Source organism: Centrocercus urophasianus, unplaced genomic scaffold (assembly GCF_019232065.1).
Source record: "Centrocercus urophasianus isolate 14NV4802_14NV808 unplaced genomic scaffold, USGS_Curo_1.0 seq_14, whole genome shotgun sequence".
NCBI classification, from domain to species: Eukaryota; Metazoa; Chordata; class Aves; order Galliformes; family Phasianidae; genus Centrocercus; species Centrocercus urophasianus.
In genome coordinates, this window is record NW_024884586.1 from 19,170,165 (window position 1) to 19,187,345 (window position 17,181).

The 17,181-nt window shown below is 35.1% G+C and overlaps 1 protein-coding gene across 2 annotated transcripts in view; it reads right to left on the reverse strand.

The window, feature by feature from the left end:
• TTBK2 (tau tubulin kinase 2) overlaps nt 1-16,778 on the reverse strand; it is a 63,004-nt gene extending 46,226 nt beyond the window's left edge. For both annotated transcript variants that reach the window (XM_042814573.1, XM_042814572.1), the window contains exons 1-5: nt 16,625-16,778; nt 13,622-13,769; nt 9,241-9,314; nt 8,058-8,198; nt 4,413-4,517 (exon numbers count right to left, since the gene is read on the reverse strand). In XM_042814573.1, the coding sequence (XP_042670507.1) occupies nt 4,413-4,517; nt 8,058-8,198; nt 9,241-9,314; nt 13,622-13,769; nt 16,625-16,693 (537 nt within the window). In that variant the 5' untranslated portion in view covers nt 16,694-16,778. The remainder of the gene's footprint in view (nt 1-4,412; nt 4,518-8,057; nt 8,199-9,240; nt 9,315-13,621; nt 13,770-16,624) is intronic.
• Between the last annotated feature and the right edge of the window lie 403 nt (nt 16,779-17,181).

The following is a 17,181-nucleotide window of genomic DNA, read 5'->3' on the forward strand; positions in this document are numbered from 1 at the left end:
TTTCAGAAAGGGTGGTCAGGCACTGGAACGGACTGCCCAGGGAGGTGGTGGAGTCACCGAGCCTGGGGGTGTTCAAGGAAAGGCTGGATGTTGTGTTGAGGGACATGGTTTAGTGGGAGCTATTGGGAATAGGTGAACGGTTGGACTGGATGATCTGTTAGGTCTTTTCCAACCTTGGTGATTCTATGATTCTATGATTTAATCAATGCAGTGTTTAATCCTTCAGTACCACAAGAACTCCGTTTCATTCTCACCACAGAAATAAACAATCCACAACTCTACCTTCTTATGCCAAGAAGACAAGTTAAGTCTTAAGCAAAGATGGAAGCATTCTCTAGTCCTCCTCAGCAATCAAAATCATCCAAAATATTACAAAGAAACACCATGTAATTCAAACACATAACATTTCAAAATCTTCATAAAGTAGGAAAAGCAAACAAAAAACCCATACAAAATAAGACTATGCATATACAATGTATATTTTCTTTCTATATTCTCTGTATTTAACTGAACTATGATAGACTTTGAAAGCTTTCAAAATGTATTTAATGCCTGGTTTTAACATTTAGCAACACATCTCCGCACAGCATTCGAGGAGGGTTTGTGTATATTTTTGTTGTTGTTTGTTTGTTTGTTTTGTGTGGAATTCAGTTCCTTAAAGTAATTTCCAGGACACCAAAAGTGAAACTGTCATTGTCCAAAAGTGAAATTTCAAGATAAAAATTCACTTGCTGGAAAATCCTCAGAACCTGAAAGCGCTAAAGAAAGACAATCAGCCTTTAACTGGTTTTGTACCTAAACATCTGAATGTGGTTCAGCTTGTGGTTTGATGTGAACAGTTTTGTAACCATTTGCCCAGAGAATAAAAAGATCTAAGCATTCGCATTCTTCCTGCTGTGCTTTTTTCTATGGGTCAGTCTGCACAGCCACTGCTGCATCTCCTGCTTTAGCAGGTCTCAGAATTCTGTTACTGTCTGTTACTCAGTGGTTGACAGTAGCAGTAAAGAGCATGGATAACTCGTCAGAAAATACTGGTGGACACTCATTTCCTTCAGATTTAAATACTTCTGCTGATGTTCAAAGTAAGAATCTTGTGATTCCTTTAATGCAAAGCCTATCAGAAAAACTGTACTACATTTCTTAGTTGTTCAAAAAAATCACAACTTCCAGCTTGGTGTGGTTTAAGATTTCAAACTTCTAAATAAAACATAGCAATTTAGATCTAAAATATTTCCTGAATATATGCTAATGTGTTTCTTTAATCTATATTTTAAGTAATTACTGGAAAGTTTACACACTTGATATTAAGGTCATGCTGAATAAACCAATGAGGAAGAGGACTCTTTCGAAGCTTTCTATTTGGTTTAAATAACAACTGAATAACAACCAAAAATCTATTCACTGGGAGGACAGGAGGAAGTTGAGGAAAACATTCATAGAGCAACTCTTCCTTTGACCCAAAAAGTGGGCAAAAGAGAGTTCCTTAGACTACCCTTTAACTTGCTAGTTCCGATACTCTCAGAGGGAACATACAGATCAAACAATAATAGAACCATATAACCATTATGCTTGGAAAAAAACCTCTAGTACCATCTAGTCCATCTGCCCACTTAACCATCTCCCTCAGTGCCACAGGTACACATTTCTTGTACACCTGCAGGGATGGCAACTTCACCACTTCCCTGGGCAGCCCATTCCAATACTAGACACCACTCTTTCAGAGGGCAAAAAAAAAGTTTCCTTCTTCATTCACATTTGCAGAGTCTAAATCACCAGACTCAAGGGACTGCATGTTAATTTGAGTAATTCTTTATGCTGCCAGTCAGTAAGATGTGTCTGCTGTAGCAAAAAAAAACAGAGATATTTGGGATGAAAAGGTTTTATCCTAGATACCTACTTCTCATGGATATTTTTCAAATTGTTTTATCTTAGCTTTTCACGTTACACTCTCTTTTTTGTATAACAAAGACAATTCTGTTATTTCAAAATTACAGTCTATATAAAAGAGATGACAAAAAACAGATCTGTGACAGTACCTGGTAGTTGAATATACAGATTTTAAATTAAGAACTCAAATTCATTTCTAAATGCTTAATAAGAGAAAGATTAATCTTTCTGAGAGTGAAGAATAGCTGTTTATTTTTTCCTTTGTTTTGTTTCCTTTGTAGTAATTTTAATAGCACCTCAAAGAACACTCGCAGTTAACCTTCACATTAAAACAGAGGTAGACCATGAGCATAAGCATACTGAATTTACATTGTGTTAAATGTATTTGCCTGATGATTAGAAACTGGCTCCCTACAATTAAATTCTAATTACCCCACTTTGCAATAGTCATTTCTTATCTATACTATTGATTCAAATTTTCATTTCCTCCCTTTCTCTAGCAATTTATTCTCCAAATCATTTGCTCCTTCCATAACAGCCTATATAATCTCCAGCAACTTTTGTTCTACTTTCCAGATGCGTTTTTCACTCTTTGAATCTTTTCAGTTACCAAAAAAGGTTCCTGCCACCAATCCCATGTTGTCCTATTAACCTACATTATAGAATTTCATTCTATATCTACACAAAATACTTGCATCCTAGTACCATCTTAACAAGAAAAATGTGTTTCAGAAGCCTATACAGTCATAGACTATTCCCAGAATTTCCATACTCTTCATCCTAATTCCACCTACACCTGTATCTCAAAAGTATTTGCAGTCAACATAAGATCCAGGCAAACATAGATTCCATCATATTCTTGATGGACAAGCAGTACAATACACCTCCTTCAAGTCTTTTTTTTTTTTTTTTAACCTTCAAAAACCAGTCATAGAGCCCGCTGCAAAACAAATGAAGGTCATTTTTTGTAATCTATAACAGAGGTGAAAATCATGCTATTGCAAATCCTACTATGGAATAGAATAGTGAAATAAGCTGTAAACTGCTTGCTCCTCTGGGCTTTAAAAAGATTGTCTACATATGACACCTCAGGGTAATAAAAAATACAGCGAGTACCAAAAACACTGAAGAATCAAAATGCTAACATTAGCCAGTGCAGATGGTCAGTGATTTCTGGAGGAAAATGCAGTCCTAACAAACTTGACTGCTTTGAACCGTACCCTTGAAAGTTATAATAGATTCGTCTGAAAATTATAGATAGATTAAGCTGAATAATTACTTCAGATACACTGTAGGGCACTGCAATGAAAAACAAAAAGCTAGAGTTGTGTCGTTACCAAAAAAAGCAGAAATATTATAATAATATCTGTTATTACTCGCTTTCTGAAAGTAGTACCACTGTGCGTGTTCCTGTGTACACACTGAAATTACAGAATCTTGGGAATTGCTTTATTTTCAAAATTAAGGTCTGTTTAAAAAAAAACATTATAAGCAGACAAACATACGGAAGACAAGAACACTGATAAATAGAAAAAAAAATGTAAAACTACTTAAATTGTTTAGCTCACCTTTCCAACAGCAGCAGCCACTCTGTTGGTCTCCCCTGCTCTTTGCTTTCATTGCAGTGTCCAGCATTATGGCTGAAGGAATAGAGTACAGCAGAACCTCGCTAATTTACCTTCCTAATTCACACACCTCATAATTTGCACACAAAAATTTGCCACTTTCCCAACTCCTTAGGAAAAATCAAATTGAAAATCCTGTACAGGTAGATTCTATCACTCACATTGTTCCACATTAATAAATACAATACACAATATTGACTATTCATTAGTCAATGAATCATTCAACAGCACAGTATTCATTATTATAAAAACAAATTAAATCAATAAAGACAATACTTTTCATTTAAACATTGCCATGTATCACGATACTGACTTGAAACTTGGAAATTTTGAAAGGACTCCCACCAGAGAATTAGGGAGGCTCTACTGTACTTAAATTGTAATGTCCTCATTTATATTCTCTTCTCAACAATTTTCTCCCAACTGCATCACATTAACAAATACCAAAAACACTTAGCTATGTCCTGCTAATATTATAATCAGTGTCCTATCACTGTTTTAATTATTTAGACATTCCCTTTCACAAGACTATTCAGTTCACTGGTTTTTTTTCCTGCTCGTATTTTTTTCTGTAATACAGAATATGCATTACCAAGTGAAATTCAGAGCTGATACACTACTCTGATACAGATTTGTTTTCACAAATCAAATGATTCACTACCCATAAAAATCATGGAGTAGGCTGCGTTTCAAACCAGAAACAAGATTCATCTCTAACTGCCAATCTTTTAACATAACCCATACATCAGCTGGCATTTCTGATCTGGGATCATGCTTGTCAAGTTTATGTAAGCAACCAGTTCAATGCCATTCATACACTTCTCCAGGAAAAAAAGAAACGGTGTATTACCACATTTAATTAATCACATCAACAATTGATAATTTTGAAAAGAATCTTACTGGTCGGACATCCCCACATGAGTTCGTAAATTGTCGTGCCAAGCCAAAATCCAGCATATAACACTTCCTACAGGTGCTAGGAAAACGTCCCATTGCAAAGTTAGACTAGGAAGAAAAACAAATACAGATATACATTTTATATACAATACGTATATACACAATATATAATATATACACAGGTATATATATTTTAATGTGTACATACTAACAGTTACACCGTCACAGAAAATCCATGTTCTACTTCTCTACCTTTCCTTTCATGTTTTCAGTTCTTTTATACTCCTATAGAATTTGAAGAAAACATTAAGAACATCAGACACTCAGTTTGCCATATCTGAACCACAGATTAGAAGGCCCAAATAGATTGTTGCCTGACCTTATTACTTAGAGACCACACATTCTTAGCAAGAATTTTCCATCCACCTCACTAGTTCATATTTTTTGATCCGAGCATTTAAAAAAAAAAAAAAAAAAAAAAAAAAAACCACAAGAAAAAACCCTACTGATCTATGAGTTAACAAGGTCACCTAAACAAATGCACTACTAACATATACAAGGAATACAGAATAAAGAGTGCAAACGTTTTTTCTTTTACTTGAGAGAAGGAAACTTAAAATCAGTAAGAGCTGGAAAGTCATGAGGATTTATGGAGACAATTCATTCTGAAGTAATTTTTTGTCTCTCTGGATTAGCATTCCACATTAAACCTGTAAAAAACCCCAACACATTGGCTGAATTGTTTCAAATCTATCTCCCATGAAATCCCCTCAAATTACATAACATTAAAAAAAGATAGAACATGAAATGATTCTGCAACATGAAACTGAAACTATACATCTGAGCAAGATGGAAGTTACACCAAGTTAACTCTAGAAAAACTACTTTTGTTTTTGTGTTAAGGGAGTTCGCAGTACTTAAAGTCCTTTAGAACCCAGACTGGATTTCACTTATCTTTGGGAAAAAATCAGAGCCTTGGGGAACAATGTATCTCATGCAAATCCGAAAAGAATAATACCTGAAAAAGGTCACAAATGTATCTTTGCACCAGAAGAACAAAAAAGGTTGAGTAGTTACATTGCAATCTTGAGTTTTCAAAATATGCTGCAAAATATCACAAGGCAGTAGCAAATAATCAAACTTTAATCTGTCACTTTCGTGAAAGAAAAAGTAGAGATTCCAGAAAATAGCAAATAGGCAATATACAGGAATCTACAGGAATCTTTTGTATCAGATTCCACTGCTACAGCAAAGAGCACAACTTCCTAGTTGATTATTAATGATACATGTACTACTTTCCTGAACTCTTTTTGCCAGTAACCCATAGCTATTACAAGGGAAAGAAAACAAAATAGGAAAGTGATTATTTGCTTATTGGTATAACCATTCAGAGCTAAAAAGTTGAAATAAAAATATACCTTTGGACAAGGGAGCTCTTTTCAAAACACTTCCTAATTTTTACCTAGATAGAAAATCATGGAAGGGGCAGGGAAGCCAGAGATGAGCTAGACATGCTAAACAACTCTTATCGCAATGAGAAATTGCAGGGAGGAATGCACATCAAGTAATGTCATTGATTGATGGAAAATCTTGTTGGAGAAAAATGCATTGATTCCACCTTAACAGTACCAGCCATTAATACATAACAGAAGCCAAAAAATACGCAGAACTGTAACAAGATAAAAGGAACATTTAGGAATCCCTTTGAACAATGCAACTAGTATTTCTTAGGAGGGAAGGTTGCTCAATTGTTTTTTCTTTTAATGTATAGAATTGCTTAAAGCTTCAGTTTGATGAATTTGAAAGGTTATAATAGATAAGATCCACACTGGAAGACTTATCATTGCAACATTCCAAAAAGGTGAAACGCTTGTTGCTTGCTTCTCATTAGAAGTACGCAATTATACAACATGCTATCTCCTAAAGTTTGACTGTTTTAGTAAACTGCAAAATACAAGTTTTGAAGCAAAGTTTCAAGAACAGAAAATCTCTCTGATGAAAAACACAAAGCTACAATGGCAAATTCATTTGTTCGGGTTTTCCCCCCAAAATCTACCTAATTACGTATTTATATTTACATATAAGCATTGCTCCATTTCAGAGATGGAGGGTAAAAATCAATCGAAACCATGTACTGACATATGTGTGATCAACACATGAACACTCTACAGATAAGAGCTGTAAGTGTTAATTGTGGGCAACTGCAAGGAGGTCTAAGTACTCAAGGCAGTGGTGAAAAAGAACAAGTTACTGTCACTGCAAAACAACATTAATTAATAGAAAAATTCTACTCTGGTAAATAAGCATCTAGTTTTCTATTCTTTCTCATTTTTCCCTTTTATCATGCACACAGATCATTCCAAAAGTAATGCCTCATTTATTTCAGTGGAAATGACAACAGGTACTAGAATCTGCATCCCGTGCTTGTAAAAATCTGTCCCAATGGAGATAAACCACTATATCAAAGCTGCTATGAGATCACTCTTGCTACAAAAAGGTTGCCCATGGAGTCCATTGTTCATCTGCCTGAACAGACTTGAGTCAGAAGGTGCCAATCCTCACTATGCAGTGGGGGGGGGGGGGGGAGGGGTAGGACAGTCCAGCCAAGAATGGCAATGTGCCCCAGAGTCTTCATACTGGTATGGAGCCTGGTATTATCATGCTTCAAGAGAAATACTGTCTTCTTCTCTTGCCAGACTCGGGAAATTCAAGCCTTCAGCTTAGTCAGCATCATGACGCTGTGCTCAAAATCAATGGTTTGTCTGGGCTCCAGGAAATGCAGAAGGATCACCCCTTTCCTATCCTAACACAATACACATCATTCTACCACCTGCTGAGGGCAGTATATTGAACTGTTTCTTCAACAAGAAATTCATGTTGCGACTCCATGGACTGCTGTTTTAATTCCAGCTCATAGTGGTGATGCTGTACCTCATCATCAGTAATGATGTAATCCAAGAAACCATCACCTTCAGCTTCTTATTCGTTGAGTAGGTCATGACAAAATCACATACAGCGTACTTTTCTTCCTGTATGAGCATTCGTGGGACTCACATGGCATGAACTTTGCAATATTCCAGTGTTGCCAACATCATTTCTAATACATTGAAGTTGAAGTTCAGCTCTGTACAGTTCCCTTGTCATAATCTGGTGATTTGTGTGGGTGAGCCGATTGAGACTTTCTTCATTTCATGGTGTGACAGCCATGCATGGCCATCCAGAACATGACTTGCCCTTCATGTCATTGTCACCACTGCTGAAATGCACCACTGTGATAAAATCCACTGTTTGGTCTCCATAAACATTCAGCAAACATCAATAAATGTCAACGGGTACAATTTCTTCTGCATGGAAGAATTCAATTACACACTTTGCTTCACACACACTTTCATGTCAGCCACCATTTTGTCAAACTGCCCCTCTGCTGCCATCTGTAGCATGGCAACAAAAAGTAATGGAGTAGTGGTGGGAAGGTTCAACCTCTACTGCCACATCAGTGATGTTCACCTCTGATGTCATGCGCCAATATTATAAAATGGGAGGCATTACCTTTGCAGCCACCCTTGTAGAATAGAACACATTCTTATTTCCACAGCCATCCAACATCCACATAATATTTGCCTGTGTTGTTTTAATGGTCAGACTTACCGGTTTTATGTCCCTGTGCAGGAATCCTACAGAGTGAATACTTTCAATAGATTCCAAGATCTGCCTCCCAAGCCGCAGAGTGGTACTAATTGTGAATGTTCCCCGAGACTGGCTCCGACGCAGGTCTGCCAAATTTCGACCCTGACAAATTAAAAGGACATTTAAAAAAAACAAATCAAAACGAAACAACCCAATATCAACATTCACTGACAACATAAAGTCTTCCCATCACATCTTTAGCTATAGTGGTTGACCACAGAATATTCTTATTACTTGTTTTCATATTCAAGAATAACATAGTTAATGAGCAGATGTTCCCAAATATCTACAATATTAAATTTACAAATTATTTTTAAAAATATTAATTTTAGTATCTTTAGTATCTACAGCTAAATAATATGGACCAAAATAATCTCTAGAAAACAGCACACATATTTCTCCATCAAGGATACTTGAAAAAAAGTCAGAGAGAAAATACCCACAAAGACAACTTTACATTCATTTGTTTATGGAAAAGTATGTAATTTACTTAATTAGTTAATATATCTTAGATGATTTAATGAAACAGATGAAAAACATTCATATAATGCACTAAATACACTCCTATGACATCAAAGAACCATTGGTCTATCAAAATAACCAACAATCAAGAATATGACTAACAGCTCATTTCTTTCTCCAGTATCATATCCACTAGGGCCAGCCACTTCTTCATCCACCATTCATATTAATCAAGATGATGCAGAACCACAATATCATAATTTTAAGTATTAATCACATATTTTATCCTTTTTTTTTTTTTTTATACACTTGCGAAGAGTTGTTGGTTGTTTTTTTGTTTTTTAAACTTTCATCCAAAAATGCTAACAAAGACAGGCATACTATATTTTAGACTACCTCCAAATGAAGTCTTTAAACGAATGTGCATTATCACAGAAAACCTCTTCCTTTCAATAATCAAACCTTTCTAATGGTGGAAACTTTCTCCTCTTTGAGAGTATATGAAAGATAACGATACAAGAAGAGGGTCAATTTAAGTTAGCTCCCTACTACTTATTAAATTTGAATTGTTTTATTTTCATTTGCTATTCTCTAAAATTGTACTGTTTTCATACTATTTTCATGTTTGGGTAATAAAACAAATCACACAAGCAAACATTTGAGCTTTGTTTGGTACACTTACCTGCAACTGCATGACCACATAGTTAAATCTGTCATTCCTTCCACATCCAATGAATCTACAGATATGATCCTTTCCTGAAGGAAGAATAAGAAGAAACAAATTAGGCAATAATAATGAAAATATGTGTTTTTTCTCTTTCATATTCCTAGTAAGTAACAAGAAAAGCTCAGACAAAACCCTAGAACTTAGTTTTACAACTTCTGAATACTTCCAGCTCATTTGACAGAACAGGTTCCTACTTAATAGCTCCCCAGGAAGCTCCCTGCCAAACACCATTTAACCATAATTATTTAAAAACAAGCAAAGAAACAAAAAAATCTCATGGTTCAAAATAATTTCTAAACTGATTTTGAAAGAAATCTCTACAGTTTCTACAAATACATAAGTGCTAAACAATAACACTGCTTTTTCTATTTCTTCCACTCATTTAAGTGAGATGGAAAGCAGCACAGACAACACAGTTTTATGAAAGATTTACAGCACATTTCTCAAGATGAAGTTTTGTATATTCATTGCTTCCATTTCCAGTTAGTGAATTCATATCTCAAACATTCACGACTCACTCTACCGTCACTGTGGATATGCTGAAGTAACAAGTTCAGAGAACCACATCAGTCCACTTTTTCATGGTGAGACTTATCTAAGAACTCCAGTAAGTGTCCAAAACTTGGTTTGTCCAAGTAAATCCCTTTCATCTGAAGCCTCAATTCCAACTGTGTGGTAAATTCTTTGGAAACTAACTTTCATTAAAAAACTGAAGAAGTGACAAAGGGCAGAAGTAGGGCCTAAACACATTATTCAAATAACCTAATTCTCTTACACTTTAGTGTAACATTGTGCACCTATTACACCTTTGCAGATACCTTGAGATCCTTTTCTCTAAGTATAAAACATCTGTGAGCCTGTGACTGGAGACGAGTGAGGAAAAAAAACATGAGTAGGCTGCAGCAAATGGCTATGGCCTTGGAAAGATTTCTAGCCAGAGAGCACCAACAACCATTCCTTAAGCTGCACTGTATCGCTACAGCTAGTTTTGTGGACCACACCAGAGGGAACCAATCATCAAATTATGCTGCAGAGATGTAAATGAGTGAGATAAGAGTCGGTAAGGTTGTGAGACAGAAACCAACTGAGGGAGTCTCACTCTCGCTGAGTGAGATACGACAAATCTGTCTTCTCTGATCTGACTGTGTGAACAGATGGCCTAACAACATGATTAAATAGAACAACCATCTGTTGCAGCAGATTTCTTTTAAAAAACCGTATTTAAAGAGTTAAACAGTATTCTGCCAACAAGAATTAAGCGACAGCATCATAGGCATGAAAAAGTAAATAACCAAATAAATGAAGGAAACTATTGGTAACTGAACTGTAATAGATGGCCGTATCAGTCAACATACTCCTCCCACATAATTATGAGATAAATCATACAGCTACTCATATATTCAAGCATGTTTTGATAGACCAGGGTCTTATAAGAGTTTCTTTGAAGTTTTTTATTATTCACTTCACTGCATATCTACAAAGTTATGACTCATTTCACTCCTGCAAAGAATGACCACACTGCTTTAATTTTCAAAATGTCTCAAAGCAAAAATAATAGAAAAAAAAATACTACAGCCCTGCACTTCTGCCAACAGCTATGCTCATTTCAGTTTCACAGTTGCTGTGAAATAATATTCTAGTACAGAAATGCTCTAAAGCATCATCATAACCATGAGAACGTGTACAGTTCTAGTAAAGACTGAAAGATTTGCTTGGCTGGATTGGGACACATTACACCTATTTGTTTCCTTAAGCCTATTTCTTCCTAATTTTCCCAGAAAATATATGAGATTATACGTATTTTTAAATAAATCAGTCCCATACATCATGAGAGTTCTAAACAATGTCACCTTACACTAACAGTGGGGCAACACCATGCCTTTCGTTACCTACTAGTCACAGAGGAATCCTTCCAAATATGTGCAAGAAAAGGATTTTCATGACAGTTACATTCCATCTGATTTATCTTCAAAGTATCTACAACACCTTGAAAGTAAGACAGCATGAGCTCTTTGGGAACAGAATACACATACATACTTATATTGACATGTGGCAAAAAGGGATAGAACAAGATAAAAGTTGCTTTGACACTGCACATTTGCTATTAGAAGGTAGTAACAAAAGTATCCTAAACTAATTGTCTACAATGTCACATTTTCTAAATCTGTTAGCCTATGGAAGAAAAAAAAATAATCAAAAATAAGAAAAAAATACCATACAAGAAACAAAACATATATTATTTGGGAAGCAATTACAATAAGTTTTTCTCTACTCCCCATGTTATCCATTTTTCTTGGTTTTCTTTCTCCAACAGATTTTTAGCATTTTGAAAACTTACGAAGGTAGAAAACTTAATGGAAATGGCTCCTAAGCATCAAGATTTTCTGTAAACTGGTTTGCTCTACCATAATTCAACATCCCATTTGATAAAATCCATCAAGTACAGATAAAAATACACTCACACAAAAATCAACCTACGTATCTGTGTGAAATATAGATCTCAACATTACCATAAAGTTCATCTTTGTCTCGTCAGTTACCAAAGTCACTTTCCTGATTACCCACAACATTCGTCACCTAAAGTCAGAGCAGCTGCACTGTATTGTGCAGCCTGAACAGCAATAACTAACGGTCACTTCCTGCATTATTATCATAAAAGCACAGCCTTCTTTTTGTTTGTTTGTTTGTTTTGTATTTTTAAAAATAAGGAGCTGAACAATTAAATATTAAAAAAGTAAACAAATAATATTATTTAGATTGTTTTCATATAAGGAAGGTTTGTCAAAAAAAGTGTCTTCTAAAGTACTTTCATTAAATCAGTTTTTCATTTATGTAAAAACTTCCAATTATTTCAATAACTATTGAGAAAATAATTAACAAAACCTGAGAGGTCTTTATTTGCATAATATATGTGAATTATTTGCCTCTGCGGATCTGTTGTTCAGGTGTCATTACTCGGTTTTTTGCATCTAGACAGCATTTACTAAGATTCAGTAGAATTAGTGAGTTAAATTCCCAAAGTAAGATTGACACAAAATATTATAAGTTTTGTAAGGTCCTACAGCAATATTTGCCATTTCAGGCAAAAAAGGTAAAGAAGTTAAAAGTTTTCAATGAAAAAAAAGAACCTCTGTAACCACTGAACTCAAAATTCACTGTACTTAAATTCAAATTAGAAGGTTCCAATATAGTATTTCGAATTAAAATTCAAGTTGTTCAACTAGTATTAAAGTTACATCGCTAGACTAATGCTGATGTTCAAAGAAAACTAATACAGACTCCCTGAATCTTCTTACTCAGCTGTGTATTAATAGATGTTTTTGTGAAATTCTTTAAAAAGATACGAACATAGGAACAGTTTGTTAACACTATCACACGTGACATACTTGCCCTCTTAAATCTATAGAGGCTGTCAATTTCTGTAGCAATGTGACCTTTACAGCTGATTAGGCAGCACCATATGTCATGCAGATTTTGTTTTATTCGAACTCAGAGTTCAGAAAAAATCTGGCTGCTGACAGAGACCAACAGATTAGTCACAGTCTTCCAGATTCAGAATAAATTGTTTAAAGAAAAAAGTCACTTTTTAAACACTCCTTTTATTCAAATATTGTGAAAAGCAGTGAAGAGACACCTTTGCACACTTACTTGTGCTACTAGCTTCAGACCTCAGAGTATTAAAAGGTACATTGGAAGTGAGTACCCAAAGCCACAATTCTGAATAGTCAAGGAACTGAACCCTAGAAGTATTCTAGATACTAATAATTACTTTTTCTATGAGTTACAGGATTTAAAATTTGTGGTTTGGGGCTGATTTTTATTACTGTTGTTGTTGTTTCTTGTTTCCCGTACACTGTTGTTGTTTTTTTAATTATGCTTCCAATTTCAAGCTTAGAAAACTCTTTGCAAGAGAACTGACAAGAGAAAAAGAAATAGGAGCATTCTTATCACTGGTGCTACATGAAGGACCAGCAATTCAATGCCTAATCGGTATTTTTGTTTCCTCTTTTTAAATGTCTCCTTTTTCTGTACACAAAAAAAAAAAAAAAAAAAAAAAAAAATCTAGAGCAAAAAAAGATAAAGAGAGCAAACAGATCCAGAATAAAGTACAGCTGAACACAGGTTCTGAAAGCAATTTTATTTTTCATCTTTTTTTCTCATTTCATCCTGTTTCAAAGAAAAGGTTCATTGTAGCAAAACTTCCAGAGGCTGAATAATTAAAAACTTAGACAACATGGAGAGTACTTACTCAAACTACGACTACGTTGTTATTCTAATTCTTTTTTAACAGATACACTGACATGCTACTTCCTGTATATCAGAGGTACAGTCCTACCTTGCAGTTTCTTCAACACAGCTACTTCCATTTTCAGCACTTGCTTTGGCTGCTGAGCTGACTCGACCTTCAGTGCCACATTCTCTCGGGTAAGCAAGTCCAATGCATCGTAAATTTCTCCAAATCCTCCACCTCCTATTTTCCTTAGCTATGTTGGAGAAAAAAAAAAAAAAACAGATTAGAAAAGGAGGAGCAGAAACAGAAAGAAACAAAACAGCAACACTTCTTCCAACTGTCTTCCAAACTGCAAACACTATTATTCTAGATTTTAGATTAATATAATTGTACCCTTTACGAAGGAAAGAGCTATTGAAAAAACTACAAATATATGGTTAACTGCATAAAATTTGGAAGAGAATCCTAGGCAGACAAGTTAATACACACAATACCTATCTGCACTAAACTTCCTCAATTTCACACAATATAAGAATACAACTCCCAGCATGAATCTGGCCAAAGTCAGCATGCTGAATATAAGCTTTCCTCAAATAGCCATATGCTACCCACAGACCTTCAAAAAACAAATGTACAGTGACATTTTAAAATAAGCTATCTTCCCCTCAGAAATATAAGCACTGAATACTAAAGGTACAAAACTTCCTGGGAGTTACTACAAAAAGACAGAATTTTCTATTCAGTGAAATGATTTACACATGACTAAAAATGGCTAAGATTATCTTTGAATACATATATTAAATGTTACTTATTTACTTATATAAGAATGGTGTTCACTAACACCATTCTTATTATCAGATATATTAAAGGAACAGGTACCAATAGAAAATTCATCTGTTTGAGGAGGAAGCAAAAAGAATGCTCCTGGCATACACTACATTCAGAGCAGATATTGATAGTTGCGTTTTAACTCTGCTCATAAGAGACAAAGACCTGTCTCTTTTAGTATCAAAATGTCAATGCTATTTCATTCAATGTTCTTATATTGTGAAGTCTCCTGTAGCTACCATTGTTCAACTGATACAGGAGAAAACGAGTCAAAACGAACTTATCCTAAGGACTCGTAGAAAAAGTCCTTAGGGCTTACTTTTCATTTTAATTTTTTTAATATATTTTATCTTGAAATGAATGACATGATTTTCTAACCATCATTTGAAAATGTAGATTTGCTAAGGTTATATGACTACGGCATACTAAATACTACCTAGCAATTTTCACTTCTAGTCTCTCATTGTCACCGCTAAAAACATGCACTGTGTAGACAGCACATTACATTAAGACTTCATAACTAACCCGCCTACCTATCTGCTCAGGCTCAAACAGCTAAACGTATTTGTCTATTTGACTGCAGTTTTCAGCATAAGCACTAATCTAAGTACAGCGGGGACAGTGAAAATGCACATTAGAAAGGTGAAACAGGATAGAGATACAGTCACCTTTGTCACTTCTACAGACTTAGAGCAGTTAATCACGTAATTTCAATTTATCAGCTTTGAGACATGGCCAGACAGGGAAAGACTGCCTCTGAAAGGCTTTTTGTTGTGCTTGTGGGCTAAAATAAACAAACAAGCGTCCATATTAATAAACAGATCAATTTCTGTCCTCAGATGAAGTACACCAGAATCATTAACATGCATCCAATAATCATGGCACACAATAATTTCAGGCACAAATAAACTTCTCTTTGATGACAGAAAAATCATTCTTCACCTCCTTTTCACTAGGTCACACACGAAATTAAGCAATGAGGGCACACTTTTCTTGGTCTTCTTTTTGTTGCCAACATTCCTATAGAAGTCTTTCGATTGCTTTTCATATATCTCCCAAGTTTCAATTGCAGGCTGAACTCCAGTTTTCTTAAATTCCATTTTCCTTTCAGGCAGCCCAGCCACTTTTTCACCTTCTCTTCAAAAACATCTTGCTTTTGAGTTAAGACAGAAGTTTTTGCTTATACTGGTATCCTGCTACATCTACTCAATGTCTTCTACCTTGACAAGGGTGCTGTTGCACTTTTTCACATCTACACCACAGTCTTCCACTCTGCACATGAGTTTCACACTTCCCATCTTTGCATTCAGCATCTCTTGTCTCATTCTCTCCATCCTCTTCTCCACTGTTCTTCTCCTCCTACGCTTCAAGCCTTAAGTACATCTACTCCAATTTTTTTTTCTTTGGGCTTTTTGTTATACTGCGCACCAAATTATGGTCTTAAACCTACCTATAAAAAACTATAATTACATTCCAATTTCTCCAGCTCCAAAGGCAAAGAAAAGGGACTAGAAAGGCACTGATACAGGGAGCCACACTAACTGAAACTGGCAGAGAGAGTGAAACAGAGAAGAACAAACTTTTATAAGATCTTTCCTATGTTTACTTCCCAAACTAGAATTTTTATGAAGAATATCTACATAAAATAAAATTTGAGCATAGGTTTAAAAAATGGTCATGTTCAAAAACTCCAGATGTGATTTTATTATTAAAAAAAAACAAAATCCTGAGCAGCGAAAATTCTCAGTTCTACTCTGGCCACAAATCTACATATAATTTGCAGAATGTGCACATATTTATTTATTATTTATTTTTAAAGTGGTTGCAATAGGACATTCTCATGCAATCGAACTGCAGGGTTGTCAATCTTCAATGGGGAGAGAAAAAGCAGGATATCAGAGAACTCCACAAGGAACAATCGGAGAGAGCACTAATAGGGGTCAGTGATTCTTCATACAAAATCTTGAAGTCCACTGCCTTACGCCACCTCATCTTCCTGCTCAAGCAAATTTTGCTGTTACTTCAAGAATCCCAGCAAAAATAATCAATAATTATTTTATGCTAGATTATGAAATATGTTTAAATACACGCGCTGAGTGCAACAGAATTGCTATTGCAGAAATGAAATTTGCATGATACTCTTTTTTTTTGCTGGCAGCCTTGAAATAGAATGCTTGATTGGTTACCAAAATGGTTGACATAATCACTAGCTAATTGGATTGAAAATCCTAACAGGAGTATTTTTAAAAATGAAAAAGAATTGCAGGAAGACATACTTACCACCTTCCATCTTTCTTTGACCAAGATTCCCACAGTGAGGATGTCAGGCTGCTCCCCACCTCCACTCATTGCAACCTCCTGATGTGATGGAGCTGCTATGCCACGTTTGTGTCAGTAAAAACCATCCAGATCCCAGAAGCAGCTTCCATTTAAACACTGGCTGCAGAATAAGAGCAGAACATAAGGTAACACTGGCAAGAAATACAGAAAGTTATGTTTCTCACATGGCATGTTAACCAGGATTTTTGTATCCTATAGTGACTCGTGCTAGAATTAAGCCAAGCAACTTCCAGTAGAGAAAGAAATCAAAGTATACTGTTCTTTATATATATTTTAAATCTGTTAATAAGAATACGTAGGCAGTTTCAAACTACTGTAAATTATAAACTTTTTCTTTTATTTTAATAACAATAACTTTTAATCAACTATGCAATTAACACTTCAGTAGATAATCAATTAAGTAATAGTAATATGTAATAATAACTTAGAAAAGGATATTAGCCTAACAATTACACAAGTAAAAATAGATACTTACATTGGAATTGCAATTTATTTTT